The sequence below is a fragment of the Kryptolebias marmoratus genome, linkage group LG3, assembly GCF_001649575.2.
Source record: "Kryptolebias marmoratus isolate JLee-2015 linkage group LG3, ASM164957v2, whole genome shotgun sequence".
Lineage (NCBI taxonomy): Eukaryota > Metazoa > Chordata > Actinopteri > Cyprinodontiformes > Rivulidae > Kryptolebias > Kryptolebias marmoratus.
The window spans coordinates 22,363,122-22,384,666 of NC_051432.1; the positions used below are offsets into that span (position 1 = coordinate 22,363,122).

The 21,545-nt window shown below is 40.2% G+C and overlaps 1 protein-coding gene across 6 annotated transcripts in view; it reads left to right on the plus strand.

The window, feature by feature from the left end:
• LOC108241481 (adhesion G protein-coupled receptor L1) overlaps window positions 1-21,545 on the plus strand; it is a 38,757-nt gene that overhangs the window by 13,075 nt on the left and 4,137 nt on the right. For 3 of the 6 annotated variants that reach the window (XM_017425634.3, XM_017425633.3, XM_017425635.3), the window contains exons 2-25: window positions 2,658-2,777; window positions 6,374-6,587; window positions 7,031-7,140; window positions 8,022-8,036; window positions 9,362-9,569; window positions 10,130-10,394; window positions 10,510-10,849; window positions 10,921-11,214; window positions 13,097-13,200; window positions 13,316-13,501; window positions 13,619-13,657; window positions 13,737-13,917; window positions 14,047-14,169; window positions 14,364-14,593; window positions 14,724-14,897; window positions 15,733-15,945; window positions 16,065-16,285; window positions 16,424-16,490; window positions 17,239-17,327; window positions 19,102-19,270; window positions 19,352-19,501; window positions 19,588-19,684; window positions 19,800-19,910; window positions 21,317-21,340. In XM_017425634.3, coding sequence (XP_017281123.1) covers window positions 2,708-2,777; window positions 6,374-6,587; window positions 7,031-7,140; window positions 8,022-8,036; window positions 9,362-9,569; window positions 10,130-10,394; window positions 10,510-10,849; window positions 10,921-11,214; window positions 13,097-13,200; window positions 13,316-13,501; window positions 13,619-13,657; window positions 13,737-13,917; window positions 14,047-14,169; window positions 14,364-14,593; window positions 14,724-14,897; window positions 15,733-15,945; window positions 16,065-16,285; window positions 16,424-16,490; window positions 17,239-17,327; window positions 19,102-19,270; window positions 19,352-19,501; window positions 19,588-19,684; window positions 19,800-19,910; window positions 21,317-21,340 — 3,694 coding nt within the window. In that variant the 5' untranslated portion in view covers window positions 2,658-2,707. The remainder of the gene's footprint in view (window positions 1-2,657; window positions 2,778-6,373; window positions 6,588-7,030; window positions 7,141-8,021; window positions 8,037-9,361; window positions 9,570-10,129; window positions 10,395-10,509; window positions 10,850-10,920; window positions 11,215-13,096; window positions 13,201-13,315; window positions 13,502-13,618; window positions 13,658-13,736; window positions 13,918-14,046; window positions 14,170-14,363; window positions 14,594-14,723; window positions 14,898-15,732; window positions 15,946-16,064; window positions 16,286-16,423; window positions 16,491-17,238; window positions 17,328-19,101; window positions 19,271-19,351; window positions 19,502-19,587; window positions 19,685-19,799; window positions 19,911-21,316; window positions 21,341-21,545) is intronic. The other 3 variants (XM_037974745.1, XM_037974747.1, XM_037974746.1) reach the window with 3 other exon arrangements.

The following is a 21,545-nucleotide window of genomic DNA, read 5'->3' on the forward strand; positions in this document are numbered from 1 at the left end:
AAGACAAACTAGGCAGTAAACGCATTAAAAAGAACAACATACAATACTCACATAAAATGGTAGTCTTTGTTCAAATCTCTAATAAAAACAACATGTCCGAAGGCAAATACAGAGGATTCAACACAGCGTGAACAATGTTTATAAGCTGGAGAAAATAAAAGGCAGAGCAGACTTTGTTTACACCGTTTAAAGGCAGGGGAGGCAAATATTTGTTAGGAAAAGCAACACACTCTGCAGGGTTGGTGTGTGTCTTTGCAAAGAAACTGTTAGTTTGTCACTTTTTCTCTTATTATTTTAAGACGTGTCGTTTTGAAGCTGCAAATCATGGACAGAATATTCCCCAGCAATGACACCACATGGGTATAAGTACTACAAAATCATCTCTGCGCTGCCATGTGTACTACACACACACTCCCACTAACCAAAATATGGGCTTTTAATTAAAATACAACCTTCTCATGTAGTGATATTTGAAGGGGGTGTCCATTTCTTCTTTAAAATGTAATCTGTGATTAAAAAAAGTAAATTACATTTATGATTTACATCAGCCAGCCTTACTTAATTTTAATGCTGTCACTGAATGCATGTTGAGGAGCTTACAATCAAAATAGACCAATTTGTATTGGAAAAAACAAGTTTTTCTAAAAGGTTCAAGTTTTTCAAGTGTGGTGCCTTCTCAGAATAAAAAACCCACACTAATAAATTTCAGAAACTTATATATCTAGATATTAAAAAAGCACAATTGTCTGTGGAGAACCAGAGTGCTGAAGGATCACAAGAATCTTTGTTTTTCTTTTTAAAAAGACAATTCACATCTAAGTAAATTAGAAAACTCCCCAGGAGGCAATATAGCCCAAATCTCTAATAATAAAAAAACTACATTTGAGAGCAAAGAAAGAGAATTTAACTCAAAGCGAAAAATATTCATGAGATCCAAGAATACAAATGGCAGACTACACTATACAAAAAAAAGGAAAATAAAAGATAGACCTAGCATTTATTGAAGAAATTCATATTACTAACTGCCTTTCATGCCAGAGTTTTAAGCTGAGATCATCTTATGATGAGAAAGGATGGAGTTGTAGTCATTTCGGTCAAATGTAAATTATTTTATGCGCAATCTCATACAATCTCTCAAGCTCTCATGTGATCAGTTAGAGCTGCCAGTATGTGTTGGGGATAACTGTCATCCACTACAACAATAAAATTTAACTTAATATCTATAAAACTGATTGCATTAGAGCCATTTTTGTGTTATCTCAAGCCAGTTAGCCGTGATGGCCATCTTGGATGGGGCTGACTCTAAAGTTAGTCGTAAATTCACATCAGTTAACAGTGATTGTTGTTTTTTTTTTAGATTTTCATTAAAAATTGGCCCATGATTCATGAGATAATTGCATTACAGACAAATAAACACACATGAACACACACACATAGACACAAACTGAAACATAAATATATATATTCTCTTAGAAATACAAAAAATTTATATATATTAATTTACAGATACTAATAAATTTGTGGAAAACTAATACCTGCTGTTAAAATGGACTAATTTACTTGCAGATACATACCACACGTCTAACACTCACAGTTGAATTTTACACACACAAACACAAGCTCCTACATTGTATTGATTTCCGTTTTTTGTTGCAACCTAACGCTAGCAGTCATTTTTACCATGATTTGTCTAATCATAAACTATCCATTTCACACCTTAGTCCCAACCAGGATCTCACAAACTGTGTTTTGTCTCATTAGAACTGAGCTTTGATGTCCATGAGGACTACTGCTCCCGACAAGGGCAGAGATTATACTAGAAAAAGTCCTAATGAGGGAACAAAAACAAGGACACATACACGCTACAACCACCATTGCTAAGTCTTCAATGCACACTGCAGCAGCCAGCTGATTGCTATGCGAAGCAGGCGGAAGAAATGCAATACAGTTCATGTTGTAGTTTAGCCTCCATCCTCCGTTCTGTCGGAGGCCAAGAGTTCAGACTATATTAAGGAGTCGTGTTACTGTTGTTCTCTTGTAGCTCATCTGCCTGCAGCCCGTATGTTCCCCCCACTGTCGCCCTCTGATCACCCGTGCCTTCAGTCAGCTGTTTACCTCGTTACGCCTGCTGTCGATGAGATCGTCTCTACAACATCATTTATTTAGGATTAATGAAATGTGGCCTAAGCTGAGCTCGGCTGTCTGCCTGTCTGTGTGTGAAAGTGTTTGTGTGTTTGATGGGGAGAAGATTAAGGCTCTTTCATGGGTTAGTGGCCAGTACTGCCTCCGGCTAATTGCAGACTTAAAATACAAACTCTCACTCGTGCACATTCACACACGAACACTAGCCCATCTCCTGATTTTCTGCCTCCGTCTCGCTCCTTGAGACTGCACTGTGCTATCGCCATGGTAACAGCAGATTGAGTGACTTTTCGCTGCACGGATTGTTCAGTTGTTATCTCTGTTTTGCTCTCTCCCTCTGTCTGTCTTTGCCTATTATTCGGCCCCCCCCTCCCAGCCTGCCGAGTTGTCTCACGTGCACGCCCTCACTGGCTGCTGACCGTGCCTCGTGCACACGCACAGATACAGATGTGCACAGAGATAAGACAATGCAACTCTTCGCTCCCATTCTCACCGTGCTTCTGCTTCCTCCCCAGGCTCTCATATTGCAGCTGGTGGTGTGAAGTCCTAACTCTTCCTGTCCAGCATGGCGGTGCCGCTGTGGTTCACGGGGGTGTGCTTGCTCACTCTGGCTCACGTTGCCCCTTCTGGTCAAGGTAAGTGTTATGCTGCAGGGGTGGCATCAGTTTAATGCAGAAGTGAACAACTTTTTTTTGTTTGTTTGTTCGGTTTGCCTGAAGCCCATAATGAATTACTAAAAGCAACTGAAAGGCCACATTTCAATTAAAACACAGGGATAGTGTTCAATCCATTTCAGTTTTATCATACTCACTATTATATTATTCTTCAAATTTAATGATTAAAGAAGAAATATTTAGCTTGTACAACACCAAGTACCAACTTTTGTTTTGGATTTGTGGAAGGTTGAACTAGTTTAAAAAAATATATATATTATTCCAGGTAACTGTTGGAGACATTTTCAAATTTTTTCTGCCTTTTCTTTTAGTCAAAAACATCAAAGTCCTTAATTAAGTTTTCCTTGGTATACTAAAAGTAATTCTTGTAAATTTTACATTTTACAAACTATTTTTACGCCAAGTCATTGTTAAAAATCTTGATTTAAAGCACATATTGTAAGGCTTCTTCTACTAAATATCACATGAGAGTCAAAGCCAGTTGCAGATGGAAATCCACTGATTATGCTTGAATAAGATCTGCATAACGGTTCATGGGATATTTTGCTAACAGACAGACAGAGGAGACTCCAAAGGTTGATGCAAAAGTTTTAAATAATAATCTTGAGCAATTTGTCAGTGCTCAAAGTATGTGTTGGATATGACTTTCAGCTGATATCACTCCAAAGTTTAGGTCAGCACAATTTTTGCTTTTGTTGAAATTGATCAGCCATGGTGGCCATATTAAATCAGGTTGATCATCGAGGCTGAATTAAGATCGTACATAGGCTGCTTCTGGATGCATTTTACCCATGTCTGATTTTGAATGTTTATCATCGCAATATTTGACTAAATTAATTCCAGAAAAGGTAAACCAATTCATCATGCAGGTGCAGGGGAGATTTTTTTTCTTATTTTAAAAAGAAAGATTAAACTATCTGAAAAAAATGCATACAAAACAGAAAAAGCTGATGTCTGAACACATTTGAAGCTCGACCTAAGACAAGTTTATGACTCATAGTTTAAAAGCTGTTGGCTCATTCAGCACCATGGACAGTCACAGTTCTTCAGCAGCAAGCTAACATGGAACTGTGGTGATTTATTTAGATTTATTTAAGCTGGAGGAGCACAAACCCTGCCATGTGGGCATGATACTTGAGCTGATGTAGGCAACTGAATTAAGGCAGCACTAATTGGATTTTCTCCAGCTTTCTACTCTTCACACAGAGCATGTGGCTAACATATTAAGATGTAGCCCTCAAAGGAAAGAAAGTGAGTTCCTAAATTTGCCAGACAGTTTTACCTGTCTCCTCACAACATTTTCATTTCTACTGCGATAAAAAATAAAATCATCTCATCGCACGCAGGTGTCACAGTGGAGGTGTGATGTGATTTGTGACAACAGCCACATTCTGCATCAGCCAACATTTCTTTTAATGATGGTTTTGGATGTGTTGACAATTCCCAGACATATTTCCTTTTTATTAAATGTTTTTTTTTGTTTTGTTTTTATAACAAATACAAGTTTGAGGAGGATTCAACTGAAGCAAGTGTTCATATTACATTCACAGGGGAGTCATTAGACTGCATCACTTACTCGGTTTTTGCTACTTAATGACTGCTGTAATACAAAAAAAACTGTTATTTAAAGGAAAACCTATCATAAAAAAAGGTTGGCACTTTTCAGCAGGAGTAACAGTTATTTTTTGTGCTTGCTAGGAATACATATATCAAAAGCCAATAAATGACAAAACCATCAGAACAAAAATTACAGACTAAACTGGACTAAAGTGAAATTTCAGCACTTAAATATATTGCTTTAAAAAAATAAAATGAAATTAAGTCAAAATAACCACAGAGTTTGGACAATTTGGACAATCTTATCACTGAACCACAAGTAAATCAGAACTGACTGAATACATTTTTTACCAAATAAATTTAGAAAAGATTGTTTATTGTAATGGCATCACAACTCTGTTAGTGAGGATTTGTTTTATATGTCTTATCCCTCATAATTATAAAGACAAGCAACCATTTCTTTCTGTAATTTCCACTTAAAACTTTTAAATCTGACTTTGTCTTCAGTGACTAAGGTTAAAATCAGCATTCAGTCAAAGGACTGGGTCGTGCTTGTGGATATTTTTTTGCTCCAACTCAGACAGCGTTAAAGTATCTGTGTTACGTCTCAAGGTGAAAAAACAGGTTTTGAAATGTTAGCTGTTCTCGGAAATGAGCATTTTAATGCAGACCCCAAAAATAAGCTTTAAAACCACATGTATCCCCATCAAAGCACCGCACACGAAGGCTCTGAAACTGACAGGAGCAGAAAAGTGTGGATAAAAAGAGATGTTACACATCCATTTTATCAGTCGTCATGGTGGGTGGCAGCTCATCCTCTGAGTGCCAACCAGAATCCTAATGTTGATATCAAGCTAAAATCTGCGGGATATTTGGTCTCCGTGTCAGGGATCGTTTTATGATCATTTTCCACCAAAATTAAGTGGATTGTTAACAGAATGTCACATACACTAATATCATTTCACTCTTTTAAATGTTGCTCTGGTATCAGTTGAAAAAGGCATTGTTAATAGTTGTCATCTGCAGGGAATCAAGGTGGCCAATAATGCCCTTTAGCAAAATCTCTCATGAACCACTGGCTGAATTTTACTGAAACTGAAAGTAATTATTGGATGCACATCTATGACTGAATAACTCTTAGAGTCAAGCTGATTGAAGATGGCTGCCACAGCCAACTGACCTTGGAAAACAGAAATGACAATAACTCAGTCGATTCTACAGATATTGACCTATAGTTTGATGTGGCGGTAGCTGAATCCGATCTCTAACATATTTGGATTGCTAACAGACTGTGAAAGTTCTTTGTTTAAGATTTCACCTTTAACTGTTTGGACTCAACTCTGTCTGTTAGAAAAAATATATCATGAACCACTGTATTTTAATAAAACTTTCAGGAAATATTTAATATTTGGTGGTAATCTGATTCCAGATGGCCACCACAACTAAAAAAACAGCGTAGACAACACAAAAATGGCTATAATTCAGTCATTTTTACAAATATTGTGCTACAGTTTAGTGTGGTAGCAGCTAAAAGTCATTCAAAGTGCTACTGAATGTGCAAGATTTTTGCTTAAAACTTTAACATTCACTCATGGAGACAACACTGTCCGTCTGTTAGCAAAATATTTTATGAACCAGTGAACAGATTGCATTGAAACTCTCAGAAAGTAATCAATGGACGTACTTCTACAACTGATTTCCTTTTGGAGCCAACTCAATTCAAGATGGCTGCCATAGTTAAAAAACATTAGCCAGCAAACAATGGCTATAGCTCAGTCAGTTTTACAGATAATATAAGAAAGCCAAGATTATTAGATAATAAAATGCAGAACACCACAATTAAATGAAAGCTTACCAAAAGTCTAAAACTTTTTGCTGTCAAATGACTGAGTGACAAATGAAAACTTTGTTTCTCTTTGTCTTTTCTTCTTCTTCCCTCCATTGTTCCTGAACCACCCGCCTCCCTTTTTCCATTACCTTCCTCCGCCTCACATGAGCAGCGATGTCCCGGGCCGCCATGCCATTTGGGCTGCTGCGCAGGGAGCTGGCATGTGAAGGTTACCCCATAGAGCTGCGCTGCCCAGGAAGTGACGTGGTCATGGTGGAGACCGCCAACTATGGACGCACCGATGACAAGATCTGTGACGCAGACCCCTCTCAGATGGAGAACACACAGTGTTACCTCCCTGACGCACTGAAGATTATGTCCCAGAGGTATGCGTGTGCACAGCCTGTTTGTGTTTTTAATGAAAATACAAAACAAAGCCCGAATTTTTAAATGCAGTTTGTGACATTTTTTGCAAAGCAGTCCAGCTAATCGATACAAACAGCGACTGATGTATTCACACTTTGCATGTGTTCTGCTGTACGACATACAGCACATGTGGACCGGCAGGAAACACAACGCAAAGTCGATGCTTGTGTGTCGTGTGTGTGCACGTGCAGCGAACTGTCCAGCCGAGTGTGTATGCCTGGCTGCGTGTGTGTACTCAGCACTGTTTTCCTAGAAGAAGGGATCAATATTCAGCAAGAGGGAGAGCAGACAAATGGAGCATCCTTTGCCTCCACTTTCCTGTCTGTTAATCCCTCCTTTCTGTTTTATCACTCCATCCATCCCTTTGACTCATCCATCCATCCATTCATTGGATGTTCTGCAGATGCAACAACCGGACTCAGTGTGTAGTGGTCGCGGGGGTCGATGTCTTCCCAGACCCCTGCCCTGGAACATACAAGTACCTGGAGATCCAGTATGAATGTGTCCCTTATAGTGAGTATGCCTTTATCTACAATTAACTACATGAAACACGTTAACATCGTGAATACACAAACACACAAGTACACAAAATTTTTAACCTACTTATGTCAAGATGCAGGTTTGAGGTTGAAATTTGATCAAGAAACTTCTGATGTCAACTGTTTCCCCTGAAAGACTGATTGATGGGTAGAAAAGATTGAGATGTATTTGTTTTTCCCCTCAGGAAATGTGTGTGCATGTTAGTGTTTTTGAATAACAAAGAAAGAAAGTTGGATGGATGGAGAGAGAGAGACAGAGCGCGAGAAAGAGAGAGACTAAAAAAAAACTGCAGGGCATTTGCAAAGTGTCACAAAATGTCACATGTGTGTGAGTGTGTGCGTGCTTGCGTGGGCGAGTGTTTGCACTTGTGTGTGCACGCGTGTGTTTTCTTTTCCAGATTCACACCACAGGAGTTGCTCTCTTTTCTCCACAGGAGCCTGATTGAGGGAAGGAGAGACCAGGGGAGGAGTGAGGGAGGGGAGGGAAGAAGGGAAGGAAAAAGGGGGGAGGAACGGGGAGGGAGGAGGAGAAAAAGGAGGAGGATGTTGGGGCTCTTTTTGTGCTTCTTCTTTCTTTTACATGAACAATAATGTTTGTGGTGAGAATGAGCTCCAAAAATTCTTTATCTGTGCATCTTTCTTCCTTCCTTCCTTCCTTCCTTTTATTTCTTTCTCGCTTTTTTCTACCTTCTTGCTGTTTGTTTTATTTCTTGCTTTAATTTCTTTCTTTCTTTTTATTCTCGCTTTATTTTTCTCACTTTCTTTCTTTCTTACTTGCTTGCTTTCCGACTCCCCTTCTTTCACCCTCTGACTTTTCTTTCTTTCTCTCCCTCTTTTTTTCCTATGCTTGAGTAGAAGTGGACCAAAAAGGTAAAGACAAAACATTGTAGCATCTTGATCTCTCCTTACCCCCCAAACCCCCTTCTCTTCTCTTCTTCTTCTTCTTCTTCTCTTCCTCTATCCTGCCATTTCTCTCCTCCTCCAACACTAGGACGTTGTTTCGTAATCATGCTGGATGTTGCCCCCTTCCCTCCGTTTTTTCCATTTCTTACACAGTTGTTTTTTTACCCATATTTTATCCATCTCTTGTTGTATCCAAAGCCGTCCTTCGATTCTATTTTATCCAGGTTCTGCACCTTTTTTTCCTTCTCTTCTTCTTTCTTCCACTTTTCTCTCCTCGTTTTCTTCCCCTCATCTCTCGCTCCTGGTCTTTTTCCTTCCCTCAGTCTCTCTGTGCACGCAAATATAAACACAACTGGTCGGCAAACATGAACACAACTTTCTTTTGATGCTTTCTTTTCTCTATTTCTTTCAAGCACTTCTCCTTCCTTCTTTCCTTCCTTCCTTCCTTTCTCTTTCCTTTCATCCTTCCTTCTTTCACTCCTGCCTTCCTTCTATCCTTCCTTCCTTTCTCCTTCCTTTCTTCCTTCTTTTCCAGTCATCCTCTTCATGCTTATTTTCCCTTTTCTTCCCCTATAGGAAGAGCCCCTTATTTATCTTCATAGGAAAAATAAGATGAAATGTGTGTGACTGTGTATTCGTCTGGATGTGTGCTTACCAAGCACTGCTTATGTGTGAGCGTGTGTGTGTGTGTGTGTGCATGCCTATTTGCATGCCAGTGTGCGACTGTTCAGTATACATATGTGTCCATACAGTTATTGGTATGTGGGTGGACCAATTGTTGTGCTTGGCCTAAACTAACCAGCCCTCTCATTCACTTCAAGGCAAAATTTAGCCCCGCCTTCTGCGTCCCCGACTCTACCTCACACTCTTCTTCACTCTTTTTGCACTAACCCACCCACACACACACACACACACACACACATTCACACTGAACAAAGCACATGAATACATTCACACAACTTTCATTGCAGTGTCCCTGTTGTATTAATCACCACACACACACCAACAGTGTGTGATGTTCAACACTTATTCGTCTCCTCTGTCGCTTGCCTCTTGAGATCAGGACAAGTGTTTTAAATCCCCTTTCTCTTTTTCTCTTCATTCTTTTTTCCTAATCTCGCTGCATCGTTACGCATCTAATTCAACCCATTTCTTTCCCCATTGATCCATTTTTCTCCCCACATCTGCCTCCACTCTTTTCTCACATCTCCTCCTTCTCTTTTCCTCTTTCCCCTCTGTTTCTTCCTTCAAACATCCTGCTTTTGGCCCCCCTCCTAACACCCATCTTTCAGTTTTCGTGTGTCCCGGCTCACTGCTCAGCATCCAGCCGGCCTCCTCGCTCTTGGAGGCGGAGCATCAGTCGGGGGCCTGGTGTAAAGACCCCCTGCAAGCTGGTGACAGGCTGTATGTCATGCCATGGACGCCGTATAGAACAGAAGTCCTGTATGAGTACGCCTCCTGGGATGACCTTCGACAAAACAGAGTCACCACCACTTATAAGTGAGTGGCTTTTGTTCTGCATGTGTAGTTCCTAAGCAAATTTGTTATTTGGATGATTTTGAGCTCTCAGTTGAAATGTTATTGTTTCTTAAAACAATTAGATTAATGGGACAATTGGGTTTTCAAATAAATCCATGAAGTAGTGGGAAGTTAAATTAATTGTGTAACGCCAGCTCTGGGGAAAAATGAATGTTCAGTGGAATTTTTACAAAAAGGAAATGGAGCAGTAAGTAATTTTTCAATGACAGATTAATGTTTCTGTATACTTGGTTTTAACTGCACAGTGTATGCAAATAAAGGAATATGTAATGTAAAAAAGTTGGATTTATCTGTTTCTTAGATTAAAATCCTGCTGTTTGCGATGAAAAACAATGACATTTTTTCAGCCTGAAAACCTAAAGAAAGTGCAAACTTTAAAGAAAAATTGCATATTTCAAAGACCAATATTACAGTCATTTAAAGAATAAAATTAAAGGCCTAGCATATCACCCACCACCTTTCATACCAGCGTTGTGTTGTGAATTATTTTCAGCTACTACCAATGAAATTCTGTGTCCTAGGTTGCCGAGCCGTGTGGATGGTACGGGTTTTGTTGTCTACGACGGCGCTGTATTTTACAACAAAGAGCGAACACGCAACCTGGTCAAGTATGACCTTCGCACACGCATCAAGAGCGGTGAGGCGGTGGTGGTCAATGCCAACTACCACGACACCTCTCCATACCGCTGGGGAGGGAAGTCGGACATCGATCTGGCTGTGGATGAGAACGGCCTTTGGGTTATTTACTCTACTGAATCCAATAATGGACGCATTGTGGTCAGCCAGGTAGGAGGAACAAAAACAGATCAATGACCGGAGTATGAAAGGGAAAGAGGTGAGGGAGGACGGTTTATATATATATATATATATGTATATATATATATCTACTCGTGTCTTACAGGTGAACCCATACACCCTGCGTTTCGAGGGAACGTGGGCCACAGGCTTTGACAAACGTGGGGCGAGCAATGCCTTCATGGCCTGTGGAGTGCTCTACGCTGTGCGCTCCGTCTTCCAGGACGACGAGGGTCAGGCAGATAGCCGAGCCAGCAGCAACATGGTGGTGTACGCCTACGACACCAGCCGGGGCCAGGAGCTGCCTGTTCAGATACCTTTCCCCAACCCATACCAGTACATCTCCTCTGTGGACTACAACCCCAGAGATAACCAGCTGTATGTGTGGAATAACTACTACATGCTGAGATACCCTCTACAGTTCACGCCACCGCCACCAACCAAAGGTCTGAAAATGAACAGTTGTGTTGGACGTGCATAATTTTACAGACAATTGACTTTGCCTTTGTCTTTACAGGCCCCCTCTCCTCACTGATGACCACTGTCCGGTCCTACACAGCCACAGTTGCTTTGACCCCAGTGCGACCATCGGCTTCACATCCGATTGGTGTCATCAACAGGGTCTCCTTTGACCAGCGGCCCATCACAGCCATAGTTCCTCTGACTCCACGCCCTCCCCTACGGGTCCCCTTGGCCCCTGGTGGGCCCGGTCAAGTGGGTGGATGTGAGGGCCGGGTGGCACGAGGTGTTCAGTGGCCCCCAACCTTGAAGGGAGAGACAGTAGAGAGGCCGTGTCCAAAAGGGTCTCTGGGTAGGTGTAGCATGTGTTTGTTCATATGTGAGCACGCCCGTGTGTGTGCTGTTTGCTCGTCTTTGTGTGTATCTCGTTTCCCCTTTGAAATGTAGTCAGATGTCCCCTCTTTGAACTCCAGTGAGACAGAAAAGTCAGAGCGGGGTTACAGTGTGCAGAAACGCTGGGTTTGGCAATTCTTCCTCTCGCTGTGCAGCTGTCTTCCTCAGCCCAGCCTCCCTCTGAAGACAAACAGTTACGCAGATTATGTTGATGATCCTGCAGTGCATTTTGCCTTTTGCTGATCGTGTCAAATCATTTGGACAGGGTTTCAGCACAGAGTTGAAGATTACATTAGAACCATTTTATCTTCTATCATGTTTATAACTGACAGCAGGTGCATTTGTTGTGTTATTCTCACGCCTAATTTGCAAAATGTGTGAACAACAGCCGCTCTAGACCTGTTTTTTTTTTAATCCTGAAAACAAAATTAAATTTTAATGAATGTATGGAATTACTGAGCAGAACTCCTACTGTGTTACACTGTTTTTACTGTGCAAAACCCAGTTGGCATCCCAACTAAACAGACAGGATAATGATAGTTTCACCAAAGGGAAAGAATTTTACCAAATGTGAAAGAGAGACAGTCATTGGTGAGATAGAAAAGAGAAAATATGCTGTTGTTTTTCCAGGCTCATTTCTGTAATTACAAACAAAACAAAAACTGCAGAATAACAACAACAAAAAAAGATCTGTTAGGGCCAAAATAGAAAAATGATGTTGATTGCATTAGAAACATTAATCCAAAATGTGCATTAGTACCAGTGGAGTGAAGGAGGACCAGGCAGGTTGATGAAAACACACAGATTGAGCATGGTATGTTGGCTGTTTTCTTTAACAACAGGTGCCTAAGAGAAAATATTACTCTGGTAGCTGTTCATTTAATGTTGCAGAGTCCCTCAGGAATCAGCTCTGGCCCTCCTTCTGGTCTCCATTTGCATGTTTTTTTTCCGTCACCTTTTCAGAATCACATATCTAAGTACATTACCATTTCTTTGCAGATGACATGCAACTCCACACGCCTAAAAAAACCTTAAAGCTTGTCTCTCTGACAATAAAACTTGTTTGGCTCAAAATCTGTAAATTCTGTGATAAGTCTGAAGTCACTGTTTGGCCCCCAAATTAATTCTAACAAATATTTTGCAAGAATTGTAGCAAATATTTCTAGCATACAGTTTTATTATATTGTCAGAGTTGATGGTCAGACTTGCTTCTTTCTTGCTTTTTTTCCAGCTTAAGACAATCTAAAGTAAAAAGAGTTAGTTCATTCAACAACTAATGTAAAAAAAAAACACTACTCTCACCTTGATTATTGTAATGCACTTTTCATAGTTGTCAGTTGGGGCTTACTTCGGATGCCTCAAAACACTTTAGCGAGACTCATTAAAAGGCACTAAAAGGCACAAAAACATTTCCCTTGAGCTCGTCGTCCTGAGCTGGCTCACTCTTAGATTGATTTTAAAATATTAATTTTCACCTTCAAAGCCCTAAATGGCCATCCTCTTAAATACATCAAACACTTATTGACATGATTTGTACCCTGATGACCATTTGGAGCCGTAGAATAACTGCTGAAGCATCACAGCTTAATGAAGGCTCACCTTTTCCATTAGAGTCCCTATTTTAGGGAACTCTCTTCTTTAATTGCTTTAAGAAATATTGGACACATGGTTTGAAGCAATGTTGAGGTGCACACAGTTTCAGAACATATTTGTCCTTCATAAATGACAGTTTCTGTGCAATAATAAGTGTACACTTTTTTTCTGTCTGCATCTTTGATGCACCTAACCTTGCTGGGTTTTTTTGTCTTTTTGGTGCTATCTCCCCCTTTCTGCCTCTGCAGGAATTGCCTCTTATCAATGCATGTCAGCTCCAGTGGCGTGGAACTCCAGAGGCCCTGACCTTTCCAACTGCACCTCTCCCTGGGTCAGCCAGATTGCACAGAGGGTCAGTGAAACACATGCACACAACCACAAATACACATACGGTGCAGATGCCCTGAAGCCAGTCAGCATGCAGCCTTCTCCTAAATTTCATTACAAACACCCCTGACTCATTCCAGATCAAGAGTGGAGAGAACGCGGCCAACATCGTCGGGGACCTCGTCAACCTAACCCGGGGACAGATCTATGCTGGTGACGTCAGCATGTCCGTCAGGCTCATCGAACAGCTGCTGGACATACTGGACTCTCAGCTCCAGGTTCTGAGACCAGCCGTTAAAGAGTCAGCAGCACGCAATTACAACAAGGTAAATTTCTATTATCAGTCTAGAAGTATAATTGACCTTTATTGAAAATGAGAGCAGAAATGTCAGTGATGACAATTTTAATCATTTTAAAAATGGATTTTTTTTTCTTTCTTTCAGCTGCAGAAGAGAGAACGCACATGCAAATTTTTTGTTCAGGTAAGAGATACGGATGGACAGATGGTCCAACAGACAGACATCTCGACATACAGATAACAGTCTTTGTCTCTGTCCTCAGTCGGTTGTTCAGACTGTTGATAACCTGCTGGGTCCTGAAGCTCTGGTGGCCTGGGCCGACCTGAGCGGCATTGATCAGTCCCGCTCTGCATCACTGCTACTAGACGCGGTTGAGAAAGGAGCGTTTCTGTTGGCTAACAATCTCTACGAAAGCCGTTTCAGTTACCGAGCACCAAACGTTGGTACGTGGTCTCTCTCTCTCTCTCTCTCTCTCTCTCTCTCTCTCTCTCTCTCTCTCTGTGGTTTGTTTGACATTGTCCACAGCCAACATAACTAGACTGTTGTGCATCTTTGTTTCTGTTCATGCACAGATCTGGAGGTGTACGTACTGAACACAGAGGCGGACATACAGGACTTGACGTTCCCTCACTCCTATGACAGCGACAGCATCCTGCAGATATCAGCTCTGGCTCTGCAACAGTACAGCAACAATGGTTAGCAGCATAGACACACAAATAGAACATGTTATCTTTATCATTAATAAAAAGGTTCTTTGTGAAATAAATAAGTCTTCATATATCAAAGTTATCTTTTAATATCTAACTACATGTTATAAAAGTCTGTTCACATTCTCTTAGAAGTAAAAAATTCCTCTTTTTTTACCTCTGTTCTTTGGTTTCCTCTTCAGGTCAGGTGAACCTGGTCCTTTCCCTTTATAAAAACTTGGGCTCCTTCCTGACCACGCAAAACTCAACGCTCCGGCTGGGAATGGGTCTGAGTCAGAGCCAAGGCCAGGGTCAAGATGCCAGGCGAAGGAACCTCGTGGTGAACTCTCACGTCATCTCAGCTTCGGTGCACAAAGGAACCAACAGGGTGTACCTCACGGAGCCGGTCATCTTCACGCTCAGACATCTTCAGGTCTGGTTTTTTTATTTTCACTTCATCAGAAAATTAATATTTGGGTGAAGCAAGTTCTTTACCGTGGTTATAATCGAGTTTGAAGTATCCTCTGAAGTAACTTTCTTCTTCTTCTTCTTCTTACTCACAGCTGGAGAATCACTTTGGTCCCAACTGCTCTTTCTGGAACTCGTCAGGAGTTTCTGGGAACGGCAGGTGGTCCACACAGGGCTGCCGCCTGCTACACACTAACAACACACACACAACCTGCGCCTGCAACCACCTGTCCAGCTTTGCTGTCCTGATGACATACCAGCAACCAGTTGTAAGTGACCGAAGTATCAGTACATCACAGAATTTTATTCAACTTCAAAGTAGACTTTGACGTTGTCTGTCGTTTTCCTTTCATACTGTTTGAGTCTGAAAGTTTGAATCTGATCTTCAAGTTTTGAGCCAGAATTGACAAGACACTAGTTATACACCTTCTCTGCACATTTAGGAGGCTCGGGGATTTGCTACTAAATGAAATATTATTTACCTCAGTGTTACCCATCTGTTCTTACTTTTGCTCACCTAAAAATGTGGTATGTTAGTGCTATGGTGGTAAAGTGCTATCTTTTGAGTGGTGTTACAAACCTGCTGTTAAAAAACCCACGAATAAGAGCTGTTATGATGATCTGTTGCCTCATATTCATCAGTGTTTTTATTGCAAAAACAAAACAAATTGCCTTATTGTTCCAGTAGGACTGAATGTGTGATCAGAGCAAAACTTGAAAGACTTCAAGAATGTTACTGCTTTAGTTTGAGATGGTGAGGTGTTTAGCTTTTTTTATTTTTCCAATGTGCTTGAACATTAGATATATCATGGTTAATAATGGTGGGCTGTAGCTGTATCAGAAATGCAGCAAAATATTTTGTTTTTCAAAGTTCTTTTTAAGATGTTTTCTTTGGGAATGCAGTTCATTCATATAAATACAGTAGATGCTATGTAAAACACACACCCACATATACACACCCACACCCACACCTCATCACATAGTTAGATCCACATATGCTCCAAAATCTGTTCTAACACCTTCTTTTCCCCCTGCTCTTCTTTGTTTACTCTCTTTTTTTTATCACATAAATAAACACTTCCCGGTGTGTGTTTTTCCTCACAGTTCAGGCCCGGTGTAGAGGAGCTTCTGGTCTTTGTGGTTTCCTGGGTCGGCATCTCTGTGGCACTCGTGTGTTTGGCAACCTGCCTTATCACCCTCTGCTGCCAGGGGGCGCCCTGGCACTCAGATCACAGCACCATCCACTGCAACCTGTGGGCCAATCTGCTCATCACTGAACTTCTCTTCCTCATCGGTGCCAACAAGACTAAATACACTGTTAGTATTCCTATATTAGATAATAGAGTATTTTACAGAATCAAAACATTTAACAGTACAGCTATGCATGTTTACTGCAACACACTGATCCAAACGTATGCACTTTTTTGGGTTTTCAGGTTGTGTGCTCCATCACTGCTGGCCTGCTGCACTTTTCTTTGCTCTCGGTGTTTTGCTGGTTGTGTCTGGAGGCCGTTGAACTGTACTTGCTGCAGCGGGAGGTTTTTGAGGGACGGAACTCCAGGAGGAAGTATTTTTACCTCTGTGGCTACTCTGTTCCTGGCCTGGTGGTGGCCGTGTCTGCAGCTATTGATTTCAGAGGATACGGCTCAAAAACTGCGTAAGTTTAGAAACGTGCGAGCGCATTTTTGGAGGAGGGCAGTCAGGCTACATCCCAATGTTTAAACTTTGAGAGTTTAAATTAGTTGTTGTCATTTTCTTGTGATTTGTTTGCATGTCTCTCTTTCTCTGTACTTAGGTGTTGGCTGCGGACAGACAATTACTTTATCTGGAGTTTCCTCGGACCTGTAGCTGTTATTATTACAGTAGGTGTCGATACTTTCATATCTATCTTCGTCTTTATGTATACTTTTTGTGAAAAGGGTTATAATATTTTTGCTTGTATCTGTGAGTGTGTGAATGTGTGTGTGTTGGTTTGCCTGTAGCATTCGTAAAATAACTCATGAACCAGTGGATGGATTTTAATGAAACTCTCAGAAAGTAATCAAAGGATAAATATCTATAACTGACTAACATTTGGACTTAACCCAATCCAAGATGGCTGCCACAGCTAAGTCACATCAAAACCTCCCAAAATGTCTAGATCTCAATCATTTTCTTTTACTGTTTTTTTATGTAAAAATTGGTGCGATAGTGGCTTACAGTGATTCTAAAGGCGTTAACACATCTTGCAAATCTTTAGAATACTGCACGAGATCGAGCAGAACATCATTTACAAGGTCTGACCAAGCTGGCCGTAACGCCATCTTTTTTCAGTATTAGACGATTTTAAAACTCTGGCATGAAAGGCAGCGGACAATATTAGATTAGATTAGATTCAACTTTATTATCATTACACATGTACAAGTACAAGGCAACAAAATGAAGCTTGGCATCTAACCAGCAGTGCATAAAACAGCAAGTGCAGAGTATTACTAAGATATGAACATGATATGTGGGTAGGATAGATTTCTTCAAGGAATGCTAGGCCTTTAACTTAGCCGTGTGTTTACATCGGTGTTAACAAATATATATTTGTCTTTGTCTGACACCTGCCCTTTGTTTGGACCTCAGCTGAACCTGGTTGTCTTGGTGATGACTTTACATAAGATGCACAGCACCGCTGCACTGAAGCCAGACTCCAGTCGTCATGACAACCTGAGGTCAGTAAGAGTGTGCCTTAGTGGATTATTTTAAGTAATTGTGTGGGACTGAACTCATATAGTCACGCATAAAGAACACACTCCATGTAGAGCTTTACAGCCGCAACATTTTGTAAACCTTTAAAACTCAAATTGAAAAACTCCTCAGGAGGCTTCACTGAAGTATTACCTGTTTGGGTGTACACATGAAAAAAAAGACCAAGAAAGAAAGAAAGAAAAGAAATAAACAAAACTTGCACAAAGCACAAAATGTTACCTTGAGAGAGTGTGTTAGTAATATCCAGCCTACACATCTTTCACAGTAACCTTCTGTTTTCCTCATAAAACCTTTGCCGTATAAGCTCAGACACTTTATTTGTTAGCAGTTTAGCGGCAACGTGAAATACAAGCACAGCTGAACACTTTAAGCACAAAAGAGTTGAAAAGATAATGCACCATAAAAATGGTTTGGAGCACCCTCGATAGAAACTTCTATTACTAAATATTTTAGTGAGTAGAATAGTAAAGTTCAAAGATATAAAGCAATAGCTAAAAAAAGGTATATGCTTTATATTCCCTTTTTCAGTTTATCTTGTTTCGGTTTTTTCTACATTTTGCATGAAAAAAGGAAACAAGAAACATGCAGTAATGTACTTTTTTTGACCCAAAATAACGGCTAAAGGTTCCTCTGTGTAACTCTGTGGAAAAAGATACCCTTCCTGCGGGCGTTAGGTTTTATGCAGCAGATGGCCATTTGACAAAAACAAACAGATTTCAGCTTGTTATTTCCTCTGCTGGCAAATACAGTGCATTAAGAAATGGTATGATTATTTGAAAACGAAGAAAAAACTTGCCAGCTGTTGCTCACTGGAGTGCATCTATCACACTTTGGCCTTGAGCTGCCAATAACTGCCAGAAGCAACAATTAAATAAACCGAAGAATGGAGCCAGTAACATGCAAACAAATCCTGTAGCAAACGTCCAACAGTCTTCTAAAATGAAAAGTAAAAGACTAAAAACTTCTACACCAGGATAATAATCCAAAAATACAATCTGCAAATCAGTAATAAACAGCCTGAAGAGGGGAAGATGAAGGTTTTGCTGTGGGTGTTATTGTTCCAAAACACCTATACACCTATTTTCCCCTTTTCTTTACCTGCCTGCTCCTGCTCAGGGGCATGGGGAGCTGGTGCCTGTCTCCAGCAGTCACAGGGTGAGGGGCCAGGACACCCTGGACAGGTCACCAGTCTATCACACAGAGATAAACAAACCAGACAAGCGTTCACCCACACTCCTAGTAACAATTAAGAGTAGCCAAGTCACCTGACAAGCATGTTTTCAGACTGTGGAAGGAAATGGAGTGCCTGCAGAAATCTACTGATCATCTCAATTAGAAAAAAATAAAAAAATAATATATTCAGTTGTGTATGTTGTAAGTTTTCCATATGTTTCAATATGTTTTAAGAGCAGATAAAATGTGCAATAAAAGCTGACAACAAGATTTCTCAAAATACTTTATAAGATCTAAGGGTTGAGTTTCATATGTTCAGTAATTATTTATTCTTGAAATAAATGTGAATGTTTATTCAGCTCAGTTTATTTGCCTGGATGCTTGTGGACAGTTTAAATGTCTTTTCAGCTCAAGGCTTCTTCGGGGTCTCCTCTTACTTGTGCAACAGAATTGTGACTTGTGCAATTAAAAAGCATCATGTTTTGTTTGTGAGCTTTTCAAAGGGAGGTCATCAGAAAGCCAAAGTGTTGTGTATTTTGAGTCCTCGTCTTGCTCCCCGTGCAGGGCGTGGGCCGTGGGCTCCCTGACTCTCCTCTTCCTGCTGAGCGTCACCTGGTCCTCAGGCCTGATGTTCCTGTCTGGTCCGTCTCTCCTCCTGGCGTACCTCTTCTCCTCCCTCAACACTGCCCAGGCCCTCCTCATCACTATACTGCACTGCACACTCGCCAGGAAGGTCAGTTTAGAGTTCACAAGTGATTCTGCGATGAGTACCTGCCTGATAAATTCTTAGCCCGTGATTTCTTTTTGCGCGTAGGGTCAGAAGGACAATGGCCGCTGCCTGCGCCTCTCTCAGTGCTGCGCAACATCCTCGTCCAGCTCTCCAGACTCGGTGAAAGGAGCCGCACTCCGCTCCAACAGCCGCTACACCAGCAGCCAAAGTCGCAGAGCCACCGCTAACAGACAGGTGATCAGCGGCGCCCTTCACCTCTCTGCACCGAGGCTTCATCAGTCCGAGCAGGTTTTTAACACAGCGCTGTGTTTCTGCCACAGAGCCGCATCAGAAGGATGTGGAATGACACCGTTCGCAGACAGACTGAATCCTCTTTCATCGCTGCGAACGTTAACAACACTCCTACTCTCAACCGAGGTGGTGTTTGCTTGTTTGTTTGATTTATTTATTTATCATTTCCATTAAATCACACATTTCAATCTGCTCCGAGTAAACAATGCGATATTTACTTTCTTCCTCTTTCTCCCATCAGCTGCTTTGGGGAATCATTTCCTTACAAACCAAATGTTGCAGACTCACACTGGAGCTTCTCCTTATGACACGATACTCGCGCAGGGATACAATCAACCCTTCACTTCTACAGGTACATCCCATTAAATCTGACTGCACTTCTCTACACGTGTGCTGTGAATTTAACTTGTCTTCTTGTTTGGGTAGATCTCATAAAAACTCAACTTGTTTTTTATGCTTTTTACCAAATGGCTACAAAATTATTAGGCAAATTGTTTCCTCAAGTTTGGTTTTATAAATGAGGAAATGCATGCTGAATCAATCCAAATTGTTAGATTTTAAATTTGATTGCTTCTTAAATAAAAAGGGGGTTTCGTCTTTGACAGGAACTTATACAGAAACATATTACTATTTTTAAGTATTTGAAACAAATAAGTAATGTGGAAACTCTGTTTTGATATTAAAGTGTATAGATTTTAAAGATGTAAAAATAAAATTGAAGGTCTAATGATATGAGGCTGATGCATATCTGTAGAAATCAGAGTCAGTGGCCAATATACAACACCATTTTGTTTATGTTGTTGTTTTGGTCCGTGTATTTTCATTTACCAAAATATAACAATAATTTCTTAAAGCACATAACTTAAATAAATGTACATTTAACAGAAGGACTTGTACACCTAAAATAATCTATAAAGGAATATTCTTGCTTAATAAAAACTAAACTGTGGGCTACCATAAGCTGGTTGTGGCACACTTTTTGATCAGTTTATTTATTTGGTATTATTTTACAAAGAAATAATAAATAAATAAACAGGTCTAATTTAAAATCAGTTACTTGAAGTTCAGTTCAATTCTTTCTCACTTAGTACATTCAAAATCAATTCAAACATAATCTAAATTAAAGTTGTCAGATTTAGTAAATACGGGTAATTATAAAATGAGAAATTATGAAAAGTTGTTAAGCTAAGAAACAACCAATGGCACTGAATCTTGTCTTTTTTCACTTGATTCCTGGTCCTGGGCGTTTACAGGAAGGTTGTAAATCAATGCTGTGAAATCTAGCACAAGTTAGATATGATAATTAAACGAACTTTTTCCAAACATAACGTTGGCTTTGACTTGGGAACTTTAAAGATAATTACAGTCTCTACTTAAAAATGCATTTTTATTTTCCCCCCACTGTGAAGTACAAAAAATAAACAAAATCATTCTTGTTTCTGGTCTTTCATTAAATCTTTTGATTATCACATAACCAATTATTGCCACATCTATATGCTACACAATACCAAACACACATCAACTTAAAAATGAATAAATCAAACAAACAAATTTTTATCGAGCTCAAAGCTTTTTTGCATGACAGTGTTTGTTAGTTTATTTTCTGTTTTTGAATGATTTGGTTGTTTAATATTAATTTCAATGTTTAGTTTGAGAGTGAAAGCTGGGAACGTGTTTTGTTATGCTTTTTATTTAATTTTTTTGTAAATGTTATTTTGACCCTTTCCTTCTCTGTCTCTCTGTCTTATCGTTGACCAGTAGGAACCTTCAGAAACAAACAGAGTATGAGCTCTTCACTCTTGTGCTCCTTTGAATCATTGGGCACCACTTCCTCTTGTTCTGTGGTTCGATTCATAAACTACCTGTGCAACACTTGCACACAGTAACTACTCGTATATAGAAACCATAAAGGCATAATTGACATCTCTCCATGTGGCAACACAACCAAACATTTCATCTATGAATATCTTTTTATATTCTGGTAAAG